General features: G+C 47.8%; 1 protein-coding gene and 1 pseudogene across 1 annotated transcript; both read left to right on the top strand.

Annotated features, from left to right (window-relative positions):
• Positions 1–599: 599 nt before the first annotated feature.
• Positions 600–4,333, top strand: LOC136154515 (uncharacterized protein CXorf49 homolog). The gene is made up of 4 exons (XM_065916778.1): positions 600–1,865; positions 3,173–3,249; positions 4,123–4,132; positions 4,268–4,333. The coding sequence occupies exons 1-4, from the start codon at positions 600–602 to the stop codon at positions 4,331–4,333; spliced, it is 1,419 nt and encodes a 472-aa protein (XP_065772850.1).
• Positions 4,334–13,170: 8,837 nt separating this feature from the next.
• On the top strand, positions 13,171–13,883 carry LOC136154317 (phosphoethanolamine/phosphocholine phosphatase-like; annotated as a pseudogene).
• Positions 13,884–24,219: the final 10,336 nt, after the last annotated feature.

Below are 24,219 nucleotides of genomic sequence, written 5' to 3' on the forward strand. Positions count from 1 at the left end.
CCTCTGCCCACTCTCCCATTGGTCATAAGACTTGTGGTGGAAGGGAGGCTGGCAAGTGCTTTCAGCACGTGCTAGGTGCCCAGCGCCTCCATCCTGACGTTTCATCCTCACCTCCCAGGAGACCAGCGCCCTCATTATCCTCCTGCCTCCCGCTCCACCCATTTTGTACACAGTCGGGGCTCAGGGCTGTGACTCTAACCGTAAAGGGGAGGTGGGACAGGAGGAGGTGGGACGAGAGGCTTGACAGACGTATTCTCGCAGCATCAACTTCACCAACCAACTCCAAACTGCCGGGATGGTCCTTGGGCTTGGCAGCAAGCCAGAGGAGGCTGTCGACCCCATTGGTTACACCTCGAGGGGACGGCCAAACAAGGCGCGTGCTGGTTGGCAGGAACCGGACCAATGAGGAGGCGGCAGGGCTGGCGCGCTGAAAACCTCGCGTCATTTGCGGCCATCTCCTGCGTGTGGTGCTCCTGGTGCTTGACGGCGAGCTCCAGTCGACGCCCGCCTCACCTGCTGTGACCACCACCGCCGCCGCCACCGCGACCCGGTTGATAAATCGTCGCTGCCCCAGGTCCGGTGGCCACCCAGATCGTGACATGAGCTCCCCAGATGATGAGGTGTCTGTTTCGGGAGCGGGTTTCGGCTCAGAGTGTGGGGAGCAGACCAGCGGCCTTGAGGCCGGCTCCGCAGGCCCGCAGGGACCCAGCCTTAGCCCCGAGGCTGGGGCACCGCGAAGCTGCGAGGGTGAGGGCGGGGATGGCTCCCCAGACCCTGAGGGCTTCGAGTCAGAGCGGGAGGTGCTGGAAGCGGCAGGGCCAGGGCTGTGGGGCTGGGAAGGCCGGCCTGGGTCCCCGGCCGACGATCAGGGGGACGCCCTGCAGCTGGCTGACGAGTCAGTGGCGGCCATCCTGCAGCAGCTGGCCAACCTGAATTTGCTGGGCACCCGCGGTTACCTGTCCCAGGAGAGCTATGTGGTCGGCGAAGTGTCTGCCTTGTGGAATCTCGAGGTGCGTCCCCGCAGTCGAGGCAGTGCCACCCAGAGGTGTGGGGAAGCGGCACAGGCTGAGGCCGGCCCTCTCCACGTCGGTGGGAACCCTAAGAGAGGCACTAGAAGTAGGTTGAACGTGGCTGTGGATCGCCAGTGGCCCCCCTCAGAAAGCCAAGCTGAGCTGCTGTCCAACCCCAAGTCCTCTGATGAGTTCAGTGAGATAGAGCGGATGAGGGTGAGCATTTATCCCAAAGACGGAGGCCAGGCCATGCTCAACAGCCCTGAGGATCCTGGGAACACACCCAGACGCTTGCATGTCCAAGGCAGGGAGAATCTCCTTAACGAGCCAGGCACTTGCCAGTCCTCGGCTCCACAAGGATTAATTTCAGTTGTGGAAAGGGAGGGCAGGCAGGGCGATGCAGAGCAGGAGGACACCTCTCCCCCTAAGAAAATGCAGAGCGTGCTCTGGGGGAAGGGGGGCAGCCTGCCCAGCTACCCGGGAGTGGCAGTAGTATCAGTTACTGCAGCTGCCGCTACAGGCAGCAGGCCGCGGCCCACTCCTAGGAGGAAGGGGGTCCAGGAGAAGAAATCCCTTGGGGGCATCTCCAAACCTGCCATGGAGAGAACCTTCCCTTCCTGGGGGCAGGGAATCTCGGCCACTCCCCTGGAACTGGCCACCTTTCCCCCAATCTCTGGCATCCCACTACTCGGGAGGTCCAAGAAGTATGCCTTGGTCCCTTTGGGAGCTGAAGAGTCCAAGCACACCGGCGCTGGGAAGAAACCCGTGGCTCGGCGGGCCCGGGAGTCGTTGGCAGCAGTGGCGGTGTCAGGAGCAGACAATGACCCAAATAGAGACCCATTCCCAAAAGGCCAAGTGAGTAGGCCAGACCCCTCCTCTCTCCCCACTCTTCCCCCTCCCACCCTCCCCAGGGCACAGGTCTTCACCCGGTGCTCCTTCTCTCCATCCCTCAGGGGTCGTCATTGGGTGACCCTCGGTCACTGGGTCATTAGGATGCCAGATTGGTGTCCTTTCACTAGGGACAAACGTTAAGGTAGCACTTTGGGTGTGCTGAGCTCGGTGTTCCACCTTTGTCCTATTTCCAGCCTCTTCCACGAGGCTGGGTCTGGAGTGGAAGGGAGAGCTGGTAGCTGAATTGATTTGAGGGGACCCCTTAAAAGCTTCACAGAGTTTCGGTGTTTAGACACATCACTTTCCTGAATCCTACTTCCTAGCTCTTCCCCAAACCTTCTTTGCAGGGGCCCCAGGCTTTCTCAGTGCCACATGTTGTCCCCAGCTCAGTTCTGCCTACAGGCCTGGGGCTGACTGACAGAGAATGTGCTAAAGAGATCAGCCTTTCAATACTCTTTCCGATTCCCTGCCTCAGCTCTGTCTTGAATGACATGAGCTCTCACAAACACAGACATATAAATGCACTGGTACACACATGCACACGCACACACATATCCTTACTCCAGATTAGTGAGAAATCTTGTTTGTAGTTTACCACTGACAGGCCATGGCCATCTTCTCCATCGCTGCATCATGGAGAAACTGGCAGGGCCAACCTCAACATCAGAGGCACACAGGATTCAAGAAACTCAGAGCCCGTGGCCATGAACAAGGGAGAAGTCAGGCCCAGAGGGCCTGGCCCATCAGGTGAGTGTCCTGGGTTTTGATATGGGGGAGGAGGCCAGGGGTGAGGGCAGAAACCTCTGTATCTGACTCACTCTCTCTTCTGGGGGCTCAGCCTTGCTCTCAGGCCACTTCTCCCATGAGAAACAGTGTGTCACCAGGGCTGGACCTGGTCCCATCACCTTCTGTGTAGAATTTGTTTGGCAGGGGTGATCGGTGGCAGTGCCCCAACAGCTACTCTGGGCGTAGACCTGCAGGCTAATAGCCTTTTCTGTGAAGTGCTGTTCGCCCACATTGCTCTCCCAGGTGCTGGCTGTGGCTGCCGCTCTGGGAGGCTCGAATGCAGAGCCTCCATCATGGTGAAATGGCTGCCCTAAGGAATAGAGGGGCAGGCCCAGAGAGAAAGTTTGCGCTGCCTCCCAGGCAGAGCAGGGGAGACGTGATGCTAGCAGAGGGTGGTACTGCCTCACCTCACGTTAGAGCCTGCTTGGCGGTTTCCACCTCACTGGGAACCTGGGAAGCTGGATTGTGTGTCCTTTCCCTCTCAGGTGACCAGGAACCAACTGACCATGGCCCAAGACCGAAAAGGCAGCAGCAGCCACGCAGAAGGCAGGGCTGTCCTCGGGTAATGTTTCTTCTGGCTCCTATGAATGCACACCCAAACACCATGGTGGGGTCTGAGTCCAAGTGCAACTGACTTGTGTGCCCCCCCCCCGCCCCTATCCCGCACCCCAGGGAGGGAGCCCACCTCCATTCCACTGAGGAATGTCTTTCCCTTGCCAGTCTAGACACCTGGTTTGCGATGAGGACCTGGGGAAGAGGAGAGGAGGAGGAGAGGGGAGGCGGGTGTATACTAACCATTTCTGTTCCTCCTTTGTCTGCTGGCCTAGTGTCTGGTGCTACAGAGAGAAATAGACGACCTTAAGGAGCAACTTGGTATGAGGAACCAGGGACAGAGAGCAGCGGGTTCTTAGTGCAGAATTGGGGTGGGCCCTTGGGGTGAGGAGGGCTGCAGGTGCAGGGGGCCTCGTAGGGATCAGCATTCCTGTGGGGAGGAGAACCTATCAAGCCTGTCCGTGGAGTGTGTGGTGCATGTCCAGCTGGGCGTGCGGACAAGTAGCAAAGTACTGTGTGGACTGCGTGCACACTCTGCCAGCCAGACGAGTCCTAGAGAGCTCCTTGTAATAGGACTTTAGAGATGCCCTATTGATCTGGTGTGGCCTCTAAGGGTCTTGTTGGATTGTTTGCGAGACAGTTTTTGAATGGTTTGGGCATGGCCCCGAGCTTGAGAGCTGCTGGCACATTATGTTTCCTTTTAGGAAATGGCTCCACATTAAATTCCAGTAGTGGGGAGTGATCAGGCCCAGAGCTCTTTGCATCGGGGCTGGGAGTAGGTGGGTTTCAGGTTGCAGGGCTAGGTGGTTCCCCACGGGGACAGCGGGACAGGCTTCTGTGTCTTTCTTTCTGGACCACCTGTTCATGCCTTTCCCTGTTGCAGCCTCCATGCGGTACCTGGCTGACAAGTTCCAGATCGTTTGACGTGAGTGTTACACACTGCATACCCCTTCCCACAACGTTGGCTGTTGAGCAGGGCTGTGGGCTGCCCTGGCTTGAGGCTCTTCCCTGACTCTGCTGTTTTACAGGTTGAGCCCAGTATCTTCCTGCAAGAGGAGCTGCTGTTACCTCCCGGGCCGGCGAGCTGCGGCTAAGCTTGTTGCCTCTCGTTCTGCCTCCACCAGGGCATCCTCTGCCCTTGTTTTGCCCCCTCTCTGCCCCAGTTTCATAGCAGTTTTTGATTAAAGGACTTCTCATATTCTGTGCTCTACCCTTTCTCTGGGATGTAGGGGTAGGCGGAGTGGGGCAAGGCCTGGTGGGGAGCCACTCATATCAGAGCCTGTTGCAGAGCAGTACTTCTGGCATCCTGCAGTGGGGATTCTGGGTCATCCTCTGCTACCATCCAGGCCAGCAGGGCACCAGAGTGCCCCTGGTCTGGGTTCACTGAGGGCCTTGTATGGCCACACTGACCCATCCTCCCATTCCCTTAAAGGCTTCTTCTAGTTCTTTAAATTCGCTCCTCTGGGATTTGCCGGTTCCCATCCATCGTTGACATTCTGCCTCCCCATTGGAAGGAACTCATGACTCACAGAGCTCCATCCCATCCTGCTTGCCGCACTGGATTCATGTCCTAATTACCCTGACCACTCTATTTTCCACTGGAGTACCCTCGATCCCTCCCCTGAATTGCCATTGGTGACCTTGCGTGCACCTGTATTTCAGCAGGTGGAAACAGGCACAGGTGCCCTCATCTCTCCCTTCCCAGGCTCTGCCCTCTCATTGGAGTCCCTACTGCCCGTACCATCCCCACCCCCACCCCACTCCCACCTTGCACGCTGGAACCTGCACACAGTCTTCGTCTCCGCTTTATCCCTCACCCCTGAGACTCAGGCACCAATAGTTTCGCTTCTCCTTTGGATTCAATGAAGGACTTTGGCATGAAGCCTGGACCCAGTGACCTGGGGAGCAGGAGGGAAGGTACAGGAAACACAGGAGACAGGCTAGTCTCTGGACTGGAGGTCAGGAGACGCATCTGTTTGGTGCCAACCTGGGTCAGACTGCACCCTGGCAGCTAGAGATGGATGGTGGTCTTTTGTGTTTTCACATCCTTCCTGCCCTAGCCAGCTGACCACCCTCATCTCCAGCCTGAGCCTCTCTATACCCTTGAGTGGAAATGGGCCCATCATGCTCTATGGCAAGTGTGGTTAGTAAGTCTCTGTTCTTGCAGGGTCCCTGTCAAATAATGCTCCACCAGACCCGTGACACAAATCTTTCAACAAATGATATTTCCCAGAGTATCCCAGCTCAGTACCCCGGACTAGTACTTTAGGGCACATGACAATGAGTCTGAACACTGTGTGCAATTTCCCCCTCGCTGGAATTTGGGGAGCACTTTGTTTCCCTCCACCAGCACTCCAGGACTGTGCCAGCCTGAGACTCAGAGAGACAGATCTGTGTTTGAGTGAACTGAGGGTAGGTTCTGCCTGACACCATTCCTGAAAGACCAGGGTTTTATTACACAAAAGGGAGTATGATGGAAGGTAGCACATTCAGAGTTGGTGCCTGGATATCTCTCTGTGTGAATAAATGTCAGCAAGGATAATGCCCTTGAGGCATAAGGATATGATTCGGGGAGAAAAGAAAGTAGAGACTGGTCCAGATTCTGTAAGGCATTGAGTGAGCAGAAGCCAGGGTCGGACCCCCAATATTCAAGGGGTGTTGTCATGTTCCCAAAATGTAGGACAGGGATGATGCAGGAGTCAGCACACCTCAGGACAGGGTGTTGGGACTCTCACAGAGTTGGAGTCGCTGGAAGAGGCTCTGGATCCTACCTTGCCATTCTATGATATCTGCCAACTGCTGAGGGTGTGGATGAATGAAAATGGGAAGGGTGGCTCTGGAGAGCACCAGGGATACTGCTGCTCATCTTAGAAATAGGAGACCGCCCAAGATGATTTAACCGAGGCAGGCACAAGAAGGGTGCCATGAGGAAGCGAATTTAGGAGTGACTACACCTGGACAATGGGGAACACTGCGCCCATATTCTCACGTTGATTCCATTCCAGGCCTCTTGGATTGAGGTGAGGTGGACAGTCTACGTGCGGGTTGGAATAGTAGACACCTCAGGGTGAGAAAAGAACATGGGTAGGACTTACTCCTTCCACTCTCAGACTCCTCCCTGGAGCAGGTGGGCTTGATCACTTAGTTCAGAGCTGATCCAGTGGTTATTGCCTGGTGGTGTAGCACTTCTAGCTATTGTCCGAGTGAGTAAATTTGGCAGAGACCGTCCAGCTGAGGTCTCTGGCCACTGAGACATGTAGGTAAGTTGTGCCCGCGGAGTCCAGCACCAGCATCAGCCCCACCCTTGGGCAGAGAGGGGCCCGGAACTGTGGTCACCAGGGTGAGGAAGTGGAGAAGATCAGGGAAGTGGAGGTGCAAGGGCATGAACACAACCCCTCATTCACTTTTTACCAGGCCCCCTTCCCTCCTCTGAGCACACAGCTCAGACCAACTACCTCACTATAATGTTACTGGAAACATAGACATCACAGGCCTTGGCTCAGCCCCAAGCCTTCCACTTCCAGTGGGAAATCTGTGGCAGGGCCTGAAGCACAGGTTAAAGAAATCCATCTGGGCCCCAGGGGGTAGGAGGAATGCAGAAGCCCGGCCTCATTCAGGGCATCCCTGTTGCCTTTCCCCTTCAGCCTTGGAGAGCCCTAGGCCCCATCCTGCCTGGTTCTGCTGCCTGTCCAACTCCAGTGAAGTCGCTCCCTCCCTATCACACCCCCAGCCCACCAGCACCAGCCCCAGGTCTACCGCTTTCTCTGGACTATTGAGGGACACTGGCACAAACAAAGAATTTACAGTAGGTGAGCCCTGAAGAGAGCGCTAGCTGCAGTGGGCACAGTAATCATGCCCCAAAATGTCCAAGTCCTAATCCCTGCAGTTGGCTTATATGTTCCTTTGCATGATAGCAGTTGGTTAAGCTTGCAGATGCAATAAAGGCTGCTACTCAGCTGACATAAAGTGGGGACACTCTCACCTCCAATGGGCAGGTCCAGCCAGGTACTCTGGGCCTGCCAGGGTTGCCAGGTGGACTGTCCCTGTGTGACCCAGGGAGCAGCGTTTGAGTGACTACAGTGTGCTTGTTGTACCTGTGCTTGTGCAATCAATGTTGACATCCTGGTAAGTACTGCTCAGATGCAGATGGAGGACTTTTACAAAGAAGATTCACTTTCTTTCAAAAGATTTACAATTTCTAATTCATAAAACAACCCTTCCAAACATAGAAGAGAAAACTGGAAATAGAACTACCATATGACCCAGCAATACCACTTCTGGGCATACACACTGAGGAATCCAGATCTGAAAGAGACACGTGCACCCCAGTGTTCATCGCAGCACTGTTTGTAATAGCCAGGACATGGAAGCAACCTAGATGCCCATCAGCAGATGAATGGATAAGGAAGCTGTGGTACATATACACCATGGAATATTACTCAGCCGTTAAAAAGAATTCATTTGAATCAGTTCTAATGAGATGGATGAAACTGGAGCCCATTATACAGAGTGAAGTAAGCCAGAAAGATAAGGAACATTACAGTATACTAACACATATATACGGAATTTAGAAAGATAGTAACGATGGCCCTCTATGCAGGGCAGAAGAAGAGACGCAGAAGTACAGAACAGACTTTTGAACTCTGTGGGAGAAGGTGAGGGTGGGATGTTTTGTAACAACAGCATGTATATTATCTGTGGTGAAACAGACCACCAGCCCAGGTGGGAGGCATGATTCAAGTACTCGGGCTCGGAAGACCCAGAGGAATCGGGTGGAGAGGGAGGTGGGATTGGGGACCGGGATGGGGAATACGTGTAACTCTATGGCTGATTCATATCAATGTATGACAAAACCCACTGAAAAATAAAAAATATATATATATATACAAAAAAAAAAAAAAAACAAACATAGAAGAGAAATTGCATTGAATTAATATGAGTTAAACAGACAACACATATACACATTATAGACAGGGTAAGCCTTCAATCTGATGAATAGGTAGGTAACAATCAACCCATTTCACTATACTCAGGTGACATGTACATTGCACATCCAGGAGTCACCTGTATATCCTTTTCCCTCACAGAATCCTCATGGATAAGTTGACCTATTCCATTTACTTGACATTCTTGAGGAGGCCAAACTATATATAGAGAAAACAGATGGGGTGTTGCCTGTGTCTGGGGTTTGACAAAGGGGTTAAATGACAAGAAACCAGAAGCAATTTTGCAGATGATGAAAACAGTTTTTATTTCGATTGTGGTGGTGGTACCATAAGAGTATGTGCTTACAGCGGCCAGAGACCTTGTAAGTAAATTGTATCTCAATAATTCCATATTATTGTGATACTAATATGCTTTTTCAACAGCACCAGAGACAGTTTTGTGCATGGTCATCACTAAATGGTCAATACCAAAATCAAATCGATTACAGTCTTTGTAGCTAAAGATGGAGATTCTGTATATAGTCAGAAAAAAACAAGACATGGAGTTGACTGTGGCTTGGATCATCAGATTCACATAGCAAAATTCAGGCTAACCTAAAATGTGGTGAAATCTTCTAGACCAGTCAGGTACGACCTAAGGCAAATCCACTATGATAATGCAGCAGAGGCAACAAATGGATTCAAGGGATTAGAACTTGCAAACAGTGTGTCTGAAGAATGATGGACTGAGGTCTGTAATACTGTACAGGAGGCTGTGAACAAAACCATCCAAATGAAAAAGAAAAGCAAGAAGGCAAAGTGGTAGGAGGCCTTTCAAATAGCTAAAGAAAGAAGAGAAGCAAAGATCAAGGGAGAAAGGGACAGGTATATCAAACTAAACCGACATTTCAAAAGAACAACTTGGAGAGACAAGAAAGCCTTCTTCAATGAATAGTGTATAAAACTAGAAGAAAAAACAGAAGAGGAAATTACTAGAGATCTCCTCAAGATAATTGGAGATATCAAGGGAATATTTTTTCCCAAAGATGGGCACAATAAAGGACAGACACGGAAGAGAACTAGTGAATGCTGAAGAGATCAAGAAGATATGGAAAAAATATACAGAAGAACTGTACAAAAATGATCTTAATGTACTGGATTACTGTGATGGTGTGGTCACCACCAAGAGCAACCTATTCTGGAGAGTGAAGTCAAGCGGGCCTTAGGAAGCACTGCTCTTAATAAAGCTAGTGGATGTGACAGAATTCCAGTAGAACTTCTAAAAACCCTAAAGGATGATGCCATCAAAATGTTGCATTCACTATGCCAGCAAACGTGGAAGGCCTAGCAGTGGCCACAGGACTGGAAAAAGTCAATCCACATCCCAAATCCCAAAAAGAGTAGCACCAGGAATGTGCTAACCATCAGACAATTGCACTCATCTGCCATGCTAGTAAGGAAATGCTTAAAATCTTGCATGCTAGGCTTCAGCATTATGCGAACCAAGACCATCCAGATGTCCAAGTTGGGTTCAGAAAAGGAAGAGAAATCAGAGATCAAATTGCCAGCATTCGCTGGATCATAGAGAAACCAAGGGAATTCCAGGAAAACATCTACCTCTGTTTCGTCAACTTGACCAAAGTCTTTGTCTGTGTGGATCATGATAAGCTGTGGAAAGCTCTTAGAGAGATGGGAATACCAGACCATCTTACCTGTCTCCTGAGAAACCTGTATGTGGGTCCAGAAGAAACACACACTGTATGGAACAACTGATTGGTCAGGATTGAGAAAGGAGTATGACAGGGCTGTCTGCTGTCACCCTGTTTGTTTAATCTACATGTTGAGCATATCATGAGAAATGCCGGGCTGGATGATTTACAAGCTGGAATCAAGACAGGCAGGAGAAACCTCAACAACCGCAGATATGCAGATGATACCAATCTAATGGCAGAAAGGGCAGAGGAACTAAAGAGCCTCTTGATGAGGGTGAAGGAGGAGAGTGGAAAAAGCCGGCTTAAAACTAAATATTGGGGGGGAAAAAAAGAAGATCATGGCATCGCATCCCATTCCTTCCTGGCAAATAGAGGAGGGGACGGTGGAAATGGTGACAGCTTTCCTCGTCTTGGGCTCTAAAATCACTGCGGATGGTGACTGCAGCCATGAAATGAGAAGATGTTTGCTTCTTGGCAGGAAAGCTATGACAAACCTAGACAGTGTGTTGACAATCAGACACATTACTCTGCTGACAAAGATCCATATAGTCAAGGCTATGGTCTTCCCAGTGGGCACATACGGTTGTGAGTGTTGGAGTGTAAAGAAGGGGGAGCACCAAAGAATCGATGCCTTCAAAGTGTGGTGCTGGAGAAGACTCCTGCGAGTCCCTTGGACAGCAAGGAATTCAAACCAGTCAAACTTAAGTGGAATCAACAATCCTCATTAGGAAGGAATGATGCTGAGCTGAAACTCCATTATTTTGGTCATCTGATATGTACAGCTGACTCATTGGAAAAGTCCCTGATGGTGGGAAGAATTGAGGGCAGTAGGAGAAGAGGGCATCAGAGGATGGGATGGCTGGATGACATCACCGATGCAATGGACATGAACTTAGGCAAACTTCGGGAGATGGTGAGGGACACGGAGGCCTGGCAAGCTGCAGCCCATGGGGTCGCCAAGAGTCAGACACGACTGTGCGGCTGAACATCAACAACAAACCCATATTCTTGAACAGTGATAAAAAGTAGAATTCATCTGCAGCAAAAAACAAAACTGTAGAAAAAAGCAAACACGTGGAGGCGAAGTCAGTGAAGAAATCAAAGAGTAAATCATAATATACCTATAGGGAAATGAAAAGGAAAACACAAACCCTATGGAAGGCAGCAAAAGCAGTTCTAAGAGGGAATTTTGTAGCAATACAATCTTACTTCAGGAAACAAGAAAAACCTCAAATAAACAACCTAAACTTACACCTAAAGCAATGAGAGAAAAAGGAACAAAGAAAATGGAAAGTTAGCAGAAGGGTAGAAATCAAAGATCAGAGCAGAGATGTAAGCAATAGAGATTAAGAAAGCAACAGATGAGATCAATGAAACTACTTTGACCACCTGATGTGAAGAACTGACTCATTGCAAAAGACCATGATGCTGGGAAAGATTGAAGGTGAGAGGAGAAGGGGACAACAGAGGATGAGATGATTGGAGAACATCCCTGACTCGATGGACAGGAGCTTGAGTAAGCTCCAGGAGTTGGTGACGGACAGGGAAGCCTGGCGTGCTGCAGTCCATGGGGTTGCAAATAGTCAGACACAACTGAGTGACTGAACTGAAGTGAATAAAACTAAAAGCTGGTTCTTTGAAAGGATAAGCAAAATTGATAGACCTTTTGCCAGACCCATCAAGAATAAAAGGGAGGGGGGATGGGGGGCAAGTGGAGGGGACGGCCCAGACGCACGTCATCCACGGCCCCTCCGGACTGGAGGGACTCGTGAGAGCCGAAGCCCAGAAATCCGGGGGTGGATAAGACACCGCATCCCCTCCAATTCCCGTAAGCACCCCTTGCTCCATCCTGAGCCCAAACACCTCAGCTAGCCCGTGTACCCCTACTCTTCACACTCCAAACTCAGCCGGGACAGACCTCTGCCGCCGCCGCCTCCCACCCGGCTGGAAAAGCTCAGAGGTCCTGTCCCCCTTTCCTCTGAGAGACACTATTTGCTGACCACAAGAGGATTCAGTCACTCAGGAGAAAGCTTCCAGAGCTTTGGCCACAACTAGATTCCTAGACTACAAATGCTTAGGGAAAAGGCTGAAACCCACATTCCATGTGTAGCCAGGGAGTGGGGACAGATGGGGTACCTCAAGATGGAGGGAGCCCTTCCTCTGACTGGTGCCCTGCTCCTGCAAAGTCCCAGTCTCTCTCTTGAGAAGCTGTTGATTTTCCTTGCTGTCCTGGGATGGTCTGGGGAGAGTCACCTTGACAAAGTCAGAGGGGTACCCAGTGTCAACCCACTCTCACCACCAGAGGGCAGCAGCCAGCCAGACGTTTGCTCCTGCCCCTGTCTAGTCTGGCTCGCAGTAGTGGTCCAGATGTGTCCCAGCTGCATCTAGTTTCTCATTTAAACCCAGGGTGGAGGGGAGCAACTGGGAGTTGTAGGTTTGAAGCAGCATTGGTGAAGGCCCCAGGAAGCCAAATCCTGTCCCCAAAGTCACATAGCAAAATCTGGCAGAAATATCAACCTGACTCTTGGCGGACTGCCAGTCTCTAGAAGCACCACTGAGTGAGACAGTCCTAGATCACCTGTGGTACCCAGGGGTCCTAGCCCTTCAGCTGCAGTGGATGCCCAGCCCTGGGCATCTGCCTCTTCCCTTTTGAGGACAGAGGGCAGGCAAGGCTGTGACCAAGTGTTCATGAACCAGGCTTTGCCCAATAGAAACATGGTAGCCTTGGGCAAGTTATTTAATCCCTCGAGTCCTTTTCATCTGCTGGATCCATGGAATTGTGTTGAGCAAGGACAGAATATGAGTGAAGCTGATTTGTAAGCCATGATGTACCATACACAAGAAAGGGGCAATGAACATATAGAGAAAAAAACACTGGTCTCAGACTCTGAGATCTGGTTTTGAGGTCTGTCTCTGCCATATATAGTGGGTGATGTTTGCACAAGTTGATTACCCTTTCTAGGTCTTCAATAATATCTGTAACCTTTCCAGCATCATGAGGGATTGTTAAGAGGATGCCTAGCAAGGGCCTTGTGGTCCTTAGCTTATTTGATGGGCTGTTTTTACTGAGTGGTTCCTGGGGCTCAGGAGAGGGGATAGGATCAGGTGGATGTTAGTGGTGGAAACAAAGCCACCTGGCTGGGCACCCTCACATGGACCTTGTATGGTGGTCATGAGCTCTGGACCGACAGCTGGAGGCCAACAATCCCTACAGGTGGTGCTCAGGGTGATGTACTGACAGTGAGCGGGTGTTTTCCAGTTGCTGTCCTCTGATGCCTGTCTAGGGACAGCGGGATGGCTGCGCAGGGCTCGCCGCGCTTCCTCCTGACCTTCGACTTTGATGAGACTATCGTGGACGAAAACAGCTCCCAGAGAGCCTGCGTGCCACCTACCGCGAGGGCTTCTACAACGAGTACATGCAGCGCGTCTTCCAGTACCTGGGTGACCAGGGCGTGCGGCCGCGAGACCTGCGCGTGGTCTACGAGTCCATCCTGCTGTCGCCCGGCATGGGCAAAATGCTGCAGTTTGTGGCCAAGCAGGGTTCCTGCTTTGAGGTTATTCTCATCTCAGATGCCAACACCTTTGGCGTGGAGAGCGCGCTGCGCGCCGCCGGCCACCAAGGCCTGTTCCGCCGCATCTTCAGCAACCCTTCCGGGCCCGACGCTCGGCGGCTGCTGGCGCTGCAGCCCTTCCACTCACACAGCTGCGCGCGCTGACCCGCCAACACGTGCAAGCACAAGGTGCTCAGCGACTACCTGCGCGAGCGGGCCCAGGACAGCGTGCACTTCGAGAGCCTTTCCTACGTGGGCGACGGCGCCAACGACTTCTGTCCCATGGGGCTGCTGGCCGGTGGCGATGTGGCCTTCCCGCGCCGCGGCTACCCTATGCACCGCCTTATCCAGGAGGCACAGAAGGCTGAGCCCAGCTCCTTCCGCGCCAGCGTGGTACCCTGGGAAAATGCCACCGAACTGCGCCTCCATCTGCAACAGGTGCTGAAGACGTGCTGAGGACGCGACCTGCAGGGGGCGCCCAGCGGGAAGGGGGCCAGGGGGCTGGGGACAGGGAAAGACAAACCTAGTTTTATTAGTCCCTTTCCCTTTCGTTTTGGTGGGTCCCTCCGGGAATTTCGGGCATCCGGAGCTCGTCCATTTGGGGGCTGGAGGAGAGAGTTCGGAGCTGTCCCCGTCTATGCAGTTAACCCAGCTTGGCTGTCTCCCCCAGTTCCACTGCAAGCGAATTCTAGAGTTTGGCCCCACCAGGGTGGTGCGCAGACCCAAGCAGGCAGCAGTGTTTTCCAAAAATCTTGCCCCTTCCCAACTGGGGGGAAGAGGTTGCCTGGCAGGGTAGAGAAGGAACATCTCCCACTGTGTTGCATTAACTGTTGCCTTGGGCCGCATGATTTCCTTCCCCTAGACTTCTGTCAGGGGGACCCAGGTCCTGAAATTCCTCCCCCCGCCCCTTCAGCCCCAGACTCCCCGCGGAGAGGTGGTGCTCTCCACCAACGAGAGTCTCAGGCCTGGGTCTTGCTTTACCTTCTGTGACCCTACACTACACTCCTGCCTCCCCCCCCCCCCCCCGCCCACGCACGCTGTCAGGGTCCCCACAGGAAGAAATCCCAGAGGGAACAATCGCCTCCTGGTGGTGGAATGAGGTAGCACACTGTCCAGGGCTTGGGTCCCGCCAGCCAGGGACCTCAGAAAACGCGACGACGTCTCCTCCTCGCACCCCAGCCTCTTCTATGCAGCAAGAAACCAGGGACTGAACCAAAGTCGTCCCGCCGACTGGACCCTCTGAACCCCTCCCCTCCCGAATGGAACAGAAAGCCATGATGATTTAAAAGCAGAGCCAGTGAAACCCCCCCTCAAAAAAAAAGAAAAGAATAAAGGGAGAGGGTTAAATTCAATAAAATTAGACATGGAGAAGTAAGTTGCAAGTGATATCACAGAAATACACAGGATTGTAAGAGAATACAGGAAGCACATATTTGCCAATGAAATGGACAACTTAGAAGTAACGGACCAATTATTCATTTCAGTTCAGTTCAGTCACGCAGTCGTGTCTGACTCTTGGCAACCCCATGAATCACAGCACGCCAGGCCTCCCTGTCCATCACCAACTCCCAGAGTTGACTCAAACTCATGTCCATCGAGTCGGTGATGCCATCTCATTTTCTGTCGTCCCCTTCTCCTCCTGCCCACAATCCCTCCCAGCATCAGGATCTTTTCCAGTAAGTCAACTCTTCGCATGAGGTGACCAAAGTACTCAAGCCTCAGCTTCAGCATCAGTCCTTCCATGAACACCCAGGACTGATCTCCTTTAGGATGGCCTGGTTGGATCTCCTTGCAGTCGAAGGGACTCTCAAGAGTCTCCTCCAACACTACAGTTCAAAAGCATCAATTTTTCGGTGCTCAGCTTTCTTCACAGTCCAACTCTCACATCCATACATGACCACTGGTAAAACCATAGCCTTGACTAGATGGACCTTTCTTGGCAAAGTGATGTCTCTTGCTTTTCAATATGCTATCGAGGTTGGTCATAACTTTCCTTCCAAGGAGTAAGTATCTTTTAATTTCATGGCTGCAGTCACCATCTGCAGTGATTTTGGAGCCCCCAAAAATAGTCTGTCACTGTTTCCACTGTTTCCCCATCTATCTCCCAAGAAGTGATGGGACCAGATGGCATGATCGTAGTTTTCTGAATGTTGAGCTTTAAGCCAACTTTCTCACTCTCCACTTTCACGTTCATCAAGAGGCTTTTTAGTTGCTCTTCACTTTCTGCCATAAGGGTGGTGTCATCTGCATATCTGAGGTTATTGATAGTTCTCCCGGCAATCTTGATTCCAGCTTGTGTTTTTCCAGCCCAGCATTTCACATGATGTACTCTGCCTATAAGTTAAATAAGCAGGGTGACAATACACAGCCTCGACGTACTCCTTTCTCTATTTAGAACCAGTCTGTTATTCCATGTCCAGTTCTAGCTGTTGCTTCCTGACCTGCATATACAGTGGTACAATTTTACAAGTATTAACCAGAGAGAAATAGAAAATACAAAGAAACACATCATATGTACTGAAATTGAAACTCTGATTTAAAATTTTCCATAAAACAGAAGGCCAGGACCAGATGACTTCAGAGGCAAATTCCGTCAGGCATTTGGTGAAGAGTCAATACCTATCCTTCAGAAACTATTCCAAAAACTTGCAGAGGAGGGAACACTCCTCAAACTCATCCTATGAGGCCACCATCACCCTGATACCACAAGCAGACAAATATACCACCAAAAAAGAAAGTTACAGGGCAATATCAATGATGAACATAGGCACAAAATTCTCAGCCAAACAGTAGCAAACCAATTCCAGCAAGACATTAAAAGGACCACACAAGATCAAGTGGGATTCATCCAAGTGATGCAAGAATTTTTCAGTATCCACAAATCCATAGATCTCAATAGATGCAGAGAAGGCTTTAGAAAAAGTCCAACATCCATTTGTGATAATAACTCTCCAGAAAGTGGGCAGAGAGGGGCCCTATCTGAACATAAAAAAGGCCACATTTCACAAACCTACTGATAACATCAGACTCAATAGTAAAAAGAAGAAAGCATTTCTTCTAAGATCAGGAAGAAGAGAAGGATGGCCACTCTCACCACTTTTATTCAATATAGTTATGGAAGTTCTAACCACAGCAATCAGAGAAAAAGAAATAAAAGAATCCAAGTTGGAAAGGAAATAAAGCTGTCACTGCTTGCAGTTTGCATGATACTGTGCATAGAAAATCTGAAAGATGCTGCCAGAAAAATATTAGAGCTCATCGATGAATTCAGTAAAGCTGCAGGATACAAAATGAATGCACAGAAATCTCTTGTATTTTTACATGCTAACAATGAAATTTCAGAAAGAGAAATTAAATAAACAATCCCCTTTACCATCACATCAAAAAGAATAAAATGCCAAGGAATAAACCTAAGGAGACCAAGGAGCTGTACTCATAAATCTATAAGATGCGAGCACCCCAATGTTGATTGCAGCACTATTTACAACTGCCAAGACACGGTAGCTATCTAAATATCCATCGACAGAGGAATGGATAAAGAATATGTGGTACACATATACAGCGGAATAGTACTTAACCATAAAAAGAATGAAATAATGCCACTTGGGGCAACATGGATGGATGTAGTGATTGCCATACTGAGTGCAGAAAGTCAGAAAGAGAAAGACAAATGTCCCTTACATGTGGAACCTAAACAATTGTACAAATGAACTTATTAACAAAATGGAAACAGACTTTGAAAACATGATTACCAAAAGGGAAAGGCAGAGGTAGGAAAGGGATAAAGATCCTAATCTATAACATCCTAATGAGAGATGTTCAAGATGATGTAAACAGACGGAAAGAAATATTATATGCTTGTGAGGCCAAGAATTTACAACTAGCCTCTGCTTTACACTTCCTAAGGAAGGAGGCAAGTGGGCTTGAGTCCAGGTATTTACAGTCAGTCTCCAGCTTGCACTCTGAAATAGAACGAATAAGAGTAACAGGGTAAATAGTCAGGCTTTGTCTCCTGAGGACAATTTAGGACAACAGCTCTGGCAGAGACAGAGGGGCTACTCTCTGTTTGACTAAAACATCAAGAGGTCACATATGTCCCGTTCTCAGGGCAGGAGAGACACTGCACATGGGAAGAAAGGCTCCTTGGGGGTCAAAAGCAAAGGGGCCCCACCCCATAATGTGTGATGCCACGTCTCCCCCATAGGTCTCCGGGCTGGCATGCATCTGGGAATAGAGATGCTCATGCATGTTGGGGAGGGTCCCAGGACAGGTCATGTGGGAGAAAAGAAACAAGATAACTGGCCAAACGTAAACAAAGACCCCAAAGGACTGTCCTATAAAAATGACTTAACTGCCTCTTACTGCACTTCTCCTCAGTAGGACAGATGCCCACACATTTTTCTCTTCAAGTGTGTATCATTGCCTTCTCTGTCTTAACTAAACAAACTGTTTCTCTGTGTGCTCTCCTACTTGTTGTGCTGTGTCTCTAACAATAAACTCTGTACCTCTTTTTTTTTTTAACAGATTTTGCCTCCTTGAGAAATGAATTTTTCAAAGGGGCAAACTTAAACCACAGCTCACTGCTGCCTCTCTGACATCACTTGGATTGGAAGAATCAATATTGGCAGATTGACTATACAACCCAATGCAACCTACTGATGCTATTGAATCCCTATCAAATTACCAATGGTATTTTTCACAGAACTAGATCAAAAATTCCCAAAGATTGTATGCAGGCACAAAAGACCATCCATCGCCAGAGCAATCCTGAGCGAGAAAAATGGAGCTGGAGGAATCAGGCTCCTGGACTTCAGACAATACTACAAAGGTACAGTCATCAAAACAGTATGGTACTGGCACAAAAACAGAAATGCTGTTCAATTGAACAGGATAGAAAGCCCAGAAATAAACCCATGCGCCTACGGTCAATTAATCTCTGACAAAGGAGGCAAGAACATACCAATGAGAAAAGACAGTCTCTGCGGTAAGTGGTGCTGGGAAAACAGCTGCACAGAAAAGAATGAAATTAGAACATTCTCTAACATCATACACAAAAATAAATTCAAAAGGGATTAGAACCTAAATGTAACACAAGACACTATGAAACTCTTAGAGGAAAACACATGCAGAACACTCTGTGACATAAATCACAGCAATATGATTTTGCATCCACCTCCTAGAGTAAAGAAAATAAAAATGAAAATAAACAAGTGGGGCCTAATTAAACTTAAAAGCTTTTGTACAGTAAATGCAGCGGGGCAGGGGCCTGGGGGAGACTACAGACAAGATGAAAAGACAACCCTCAGGATGGGAGAATATATTTGAGAATGACGTGACAGACAAGGGATTACTTTCCAATATACAAGCACTATGAAGCTCATCTCATAAATATACATATGTATATATACATATATAAATATATATATATTAAGGCCCAATATATTTTATAAAAAGGGATAGAAGTTCTGTTTCTCCAAGAAGACATATAGATTGCCAAAAGTCACGTGAAAAGATGCTCAACATCATTAGTTATTAGAGAAATGCCAATCAAAACTACAATGAGATATCACCTCACACCTATCAGAATGGCCATCATCATAAATCTACAAATGGCAAATGCTGGAGAAAGTGTGGAGAAAAGAGAATCCTTATTCACTGTTGGTGGAAATATAAATTGGTACAACCACTATGGAGAAGAGTATGAAGTTTCCTTAGAAACTGAAAGTAGAACTACCAAAAGATCCAGCAATCCCACTCCTGGGCATATATCCGGAGCAAACCATAATTCAAAAAGATGCATGCACTCCGATGTTGATTGCAGCACTCTTTACAACAGCCAGGACACGGTAGGTACCTAAGTATCCATCGACGGAGAAATGGATAAGGAATATGTTGTACATATATACAATGGAATATTACTTAACCTTAAAAAGAATGAAATACTGCCACTTGCCACTACATGGATGGATGTAGTGATTGTCATACTGAGTGAAGAAAGTCAGAAAGAGAAAGACAAATGTCCCTTATGTGTGGCACCTACAAAACTGTACAAATGAACTTATTTACAAAACAGAAACAGACTTTGAAAACTTATGATTACCAAAAGGGAAAGGCAGAGCAAAGGTAGGGGAGAGATAAATTAGAAGTTCGGGATTAACAGATACGCCCTACTATATGTGAAATAGATAATCAACAAGGGCCTTCTGTATAGCACAGGGAACTCTACTCAACATTCTGTAATACCCTTTATGGATAAAGAATCTGAGAAGACATGGATATATGTAGATGTATAACTGAATCACTCTGCTGTACACCTGAACCTAACACAACGTTGTAAATCAACCATACTCCAATTAAAAATCAAAATAAAACAAATATTATCAAAAGTACATTATGAGCAGATATTGACACCACTTACTTCTTCTGAACATGATTTTCTCCCATAGTCTGATAAGGTGGAATGTTATATCACCTTAAATTAAATCAAGTTTGTATGCCTGGGGTGAATCTGTGTGCTGTGCTGTGCTTAGTCGCTCAGTCGCTCGGTCCTGTCTGGCTCTCTGCGACCCATGGATTGTAGACCAGCGGCTCTTCTGTCCATGGGGATCCTCCAGGCAAGAATACTGGAGCGGGTTGCCATGCCCCCCTCCCGGGGATCTTCCCAACCTAGGGATCGAACCCAGGTCTCCCGCATTGCAGGTGGATTCTTTACCGTCTGAGCCACCAGGGAAGCCCTGGGATGAACCTACTCATGGCACACTATGTGTCTCCCCTTTTCATATCCTGTAGGATTCAGTTTGCTAATATTCTGTTTCTGGTTCTTCCTTTTATGCCCTGAGCGTGTGACTGACCTGAGAGTTTCCTTTCTCAAACTGTCCTTGACAGGATTTAATATCAAGGTTATTTCATCCTCAGGAAAATGACTTTGGGAGTATCGCACCTTTTCTATTTTTCCTAAGACTTTGTGTGAAATTGAAAATATTTATACCTAGGATGTTTGTCAGAATTCAGTGGGGGAAGCCTGGAGGATTTTTGCGAAAGTTGCTTTGACTACTGATATATTTCTTTACGGTTACCTGGAGCAATTCAGGTTGGCTATTCTTTCTGGAGTCAGCATTGGGAAGGTTTTTTCTTGTTTGTTTTTCTAAAAATTGGTCATATTTTCCTAAGTTTTCAAGCAGATTGGAATAAAGTGGCCCATGATGCCCTCTTTGCCCCCAAATTCTATTTTTGGAAATATCTCTCTTACAGGTAGTTGTTGATGTTGTTCAGTCACTAAGTCGTGTCCAACTCTTTCTGACCCCAGGAACTGCAACACACCAGGCTGCCCTGTCCTCCACTATCTCCTGGAGATTGCTCAAACTCATGCCCATTGAGTCGGTGATGTCATCCAACCATCTCCTCCTCTGTCCCCACCACCTTCTCCTCCTGCCCTCACTCTCTCCCAGCATCAGGGTCTTTTCCAATGAGTCCTAACCACTGGACCCCAAGGGTATTCCTCCTACAGATAGCAGTTGCAAGAGAATAGCACAGAACACCCAAAGATCCTTCACCTGGACTGACCCACTATTAATATTTTGCCACATTTGCCATATTCTCTCTCTATTTTGTTGAATCATTGGAGTTTCTTTAAGACGTTGTGGTGTACCTTCTCTCAATATTCCAGTATGTATCTCTAAAGAAAAAGATTAGCCTGCCTCAAAGTCTTAATGCAATTATCATACTCAGGAAATTTAATTTTGAGACAGTACAATTACCTACTATATGATCCTCACTCAAAATGTCTGATTGTCCCAATATTGTTTTCTTACCTGATTTCTAAAATAAGCTTTGCTTCCAAATAAAGGCCATATGATGCATTTAGTTGTCAAGCGTCTTTAGTGTCCCGTAAACGATAACATTTCCCTAGATTCTTTTTGGCTTTCCATGACATTAACATTTTTAAAGATCCAATCCAGGTGGTTTTCAGAAATCTTCTCCAGTTGAATTTGTCTGATTGCTGCTTCCTGATCCATTCAGGTTAAACGTTTTGGCAGGAATACTGCAAAGTTGATGTCCTGTCCGTCTCCGTGCATGGCATCAGGATATTCTTTAGAGTCTTCCAATTCTATTCAGATATATTTGACATACAGCACTGTGTAAATTTAAAGTGTACAGCATAATGATTTGACTTATATACATCATGAAATGAAATGATTATCACAGTAAGTTTAGTAAACACTCATCTCATATAGATACAAAATTAAAGAGAAAGAAAATATTTTTCTTGTGACAAGAACTCTTAGGACTTGCTCTCTTAACAACTTTCATATATAACATACAGCAGTGTTGATTATAGCTATCATGTTGTACGTTACAGCCCTCGTACTTATTTATCTAATAACTGGACGTGTGTCCGTTTGGCCCACCTTTGTCCAATTCCCCTCCCCCACACCTACCCTCTGGTAAGTGCAAAGCTTATCTCTTTTCCTCCGCATCTTTGTTTGTTTGCTTGCTTGTCTGTTTTGAAGCGTAATTGACCTACAACACTATGTTAGCTCCTGGTATACAACATCGTGATTTATTATTTCTATCCATTTCAAAATGTTCAACACTGTAATTCCGGTTATGATATGCCACCAAACAAGGATAGGGCATGGTTATTGACTCTGTTCCCTACACTATGCCTGTCTCTTTTTTTATCTGATTGCTTTAATCTGCTGACCTCTTAAGGTTAAATGCATATTGACCACCCCCCATTTTTACTCCTCTCCTCGCATTTACTGTTTCTGACATCATATTGTTCATCTTTTTATTCTGTGTATCCCTTAACTAAGGGGCTTCCCTGGTGGCTCAGTGGCCAAGAATTTGCCTGCCAATGCAGGAGACATGGGTTCAACCCTTGGGTCGGGGAGGTCCCCTGGAGAAAGAAATGGCAACCAAATCCAATATACTTGCCTGGAGAATCCCATGGACAGAGGAGCCTGGCGAGCTACGTCCATGGGGTTTTCAAAGACTCGGACATGACTTAGCAACTAAACAATAGCAATGCTCCCTTAACTACTCACTGCGGATACAGATGATTTTACTACTTTTGTCTTTTAACCTTCCCATTAGCTTTGTAAGTGAGTGATGTGCTACCTTTACTGCATATTTGCCTTTACCAGTGAGCTTTCTCCTCTCATCATTTTCATGTTTCTAGTTGCGTCTTTTCTTTTTTGCTGGGAGAAGTCCTCTTGACATTTCCTGTAAAGCTGGTTTGGTGATGCTGGACTCTTGTAGCTTTCTCCTGTCTGTAAAACTTTGGCCTCTCCTTCAAATCTGAGTGACAGTCTTCACAGTAGTGTCTTCTTGGTTGTAGGCTTTTCTCTTTACCGTTTCACATATATCATGCCACTCCCTTCTGGCCTGCAGTGTTTCTGCTGAAAAATCCCTTGTTTGTAACGTGTTGCTTTTCCCTTGCTGATTTTAATACCCCTCTGTAGCTTTACTTTTTGCCATTGTGATTACAATGTGTTTTGGTGTGGTTTTCTTTCTGTGTAGGGCTCTCTGTGTTCCAGTACCTGGATACCCATGTCTTTTGCCAGGTTAGCAAAGTGTTCGGCTAGTGTGTCTCCACATATGCTCGCTGCCCCTTTCTCTCTTTCTTCTCCTGCTGGGACCCTTAGAATTCAAATGTTTCTATGCTTGATCTGGTCCCAGAGGTCTCTGAAACTGTCCTCATCTCTGTTTATTCTTCCTTTTTATCTGTTCAGCTTCAGTGATTTCCACTATTCTGTCTTCCAGCTTCATGATCCGTTCCTCTGTGTCATCTCACCTACCATTGAAGTATATATTTTTTATTTCACTTATTGTACTCTTCATCTCTGTTTCGTTCTCCTTTAGATTCTCTGTTCTTGGTTCTTTTTAAACTTTTTTTAATTGTAGGATAATTGCTTTAAAATATTATGTTGGCTTCTGACATACACCAACATGAATCAGCCATAGGTATACATATATCCCCTCCCCGTTGAACCTCCTTCCCAGCTCCCACTCCACCCCACCCCTCCATCTAGGTGGTCACAGAGCACCAGGTTTGAGTTCCCTGCATCATGCAGCAAATTCCCAATGACTACTGGTTTTTCATATGGTAATGTATGTGTTTCGATGCTACTCTCTCCATTTGTCCCACCCACTCCTTCCCCCACTGCATTCACATGTCTGTTCTCTATGTCTGTGTCTCCACTGCAGCCCTGCCAATAGGTTCGTCAGTACCACCTTTCTAGATTCCATACATATGTGTTAATATACAATAATTGTTTCTCTCTTTCTGAGTTACTTCACTCTGCATAATAGGCTCTAGGTTCATCCACCTCAATAGAATGGACCCAAATGTGTTTCTTTTTATGGCTGAGTGTTGTTCCACTGTATATATGTACCACAACTTCTTTATCCAATCATCTGTCAATGGTCATCTGAGTTGCTTGCATTTCCTCGCTTTTATGAATAGTGCTGCAGTGAACACTGGCATACATGTGTCCTTTTCCATTATGGAATCATCAGGGTACGTGCCCACTAGTGGGATTGTCGGCCCTTAGGGTTGTTTATTCCTAGTTTTTTCAAGGACTCTCCATACTGTTCTCCAGTGGCTGTATCATTTACATTCCCACCAACAGTGCAAGAGGGTTCGATTTTCTCCACATCATTTCTAGCGTGTATTGTTTGTAGATATCCTGATGACGGCCACTCTGACCGGTGTGAGGTGATACCTCGTCATAGTTTTGATTTACATTTTCTAATAATGAGTGCGGGGAGAAACAGCAATAACCTCAGG

The sequence above is a fragment of the Muntiacus reevesi genome, chromosome X (genome assembly GCF_963930625.1).
Source record: "Muntiacus reevesi chromosome X, mMunRee1.1, whole genome shotgun sequence".
In the NCBI taxonomy this organism is placed as follows: Eukaryota; Metazoa; Chordata; class Mammalia; order Artiodactyla; family Cervidae; genus Muntiacus; species Muntiacus reevesi.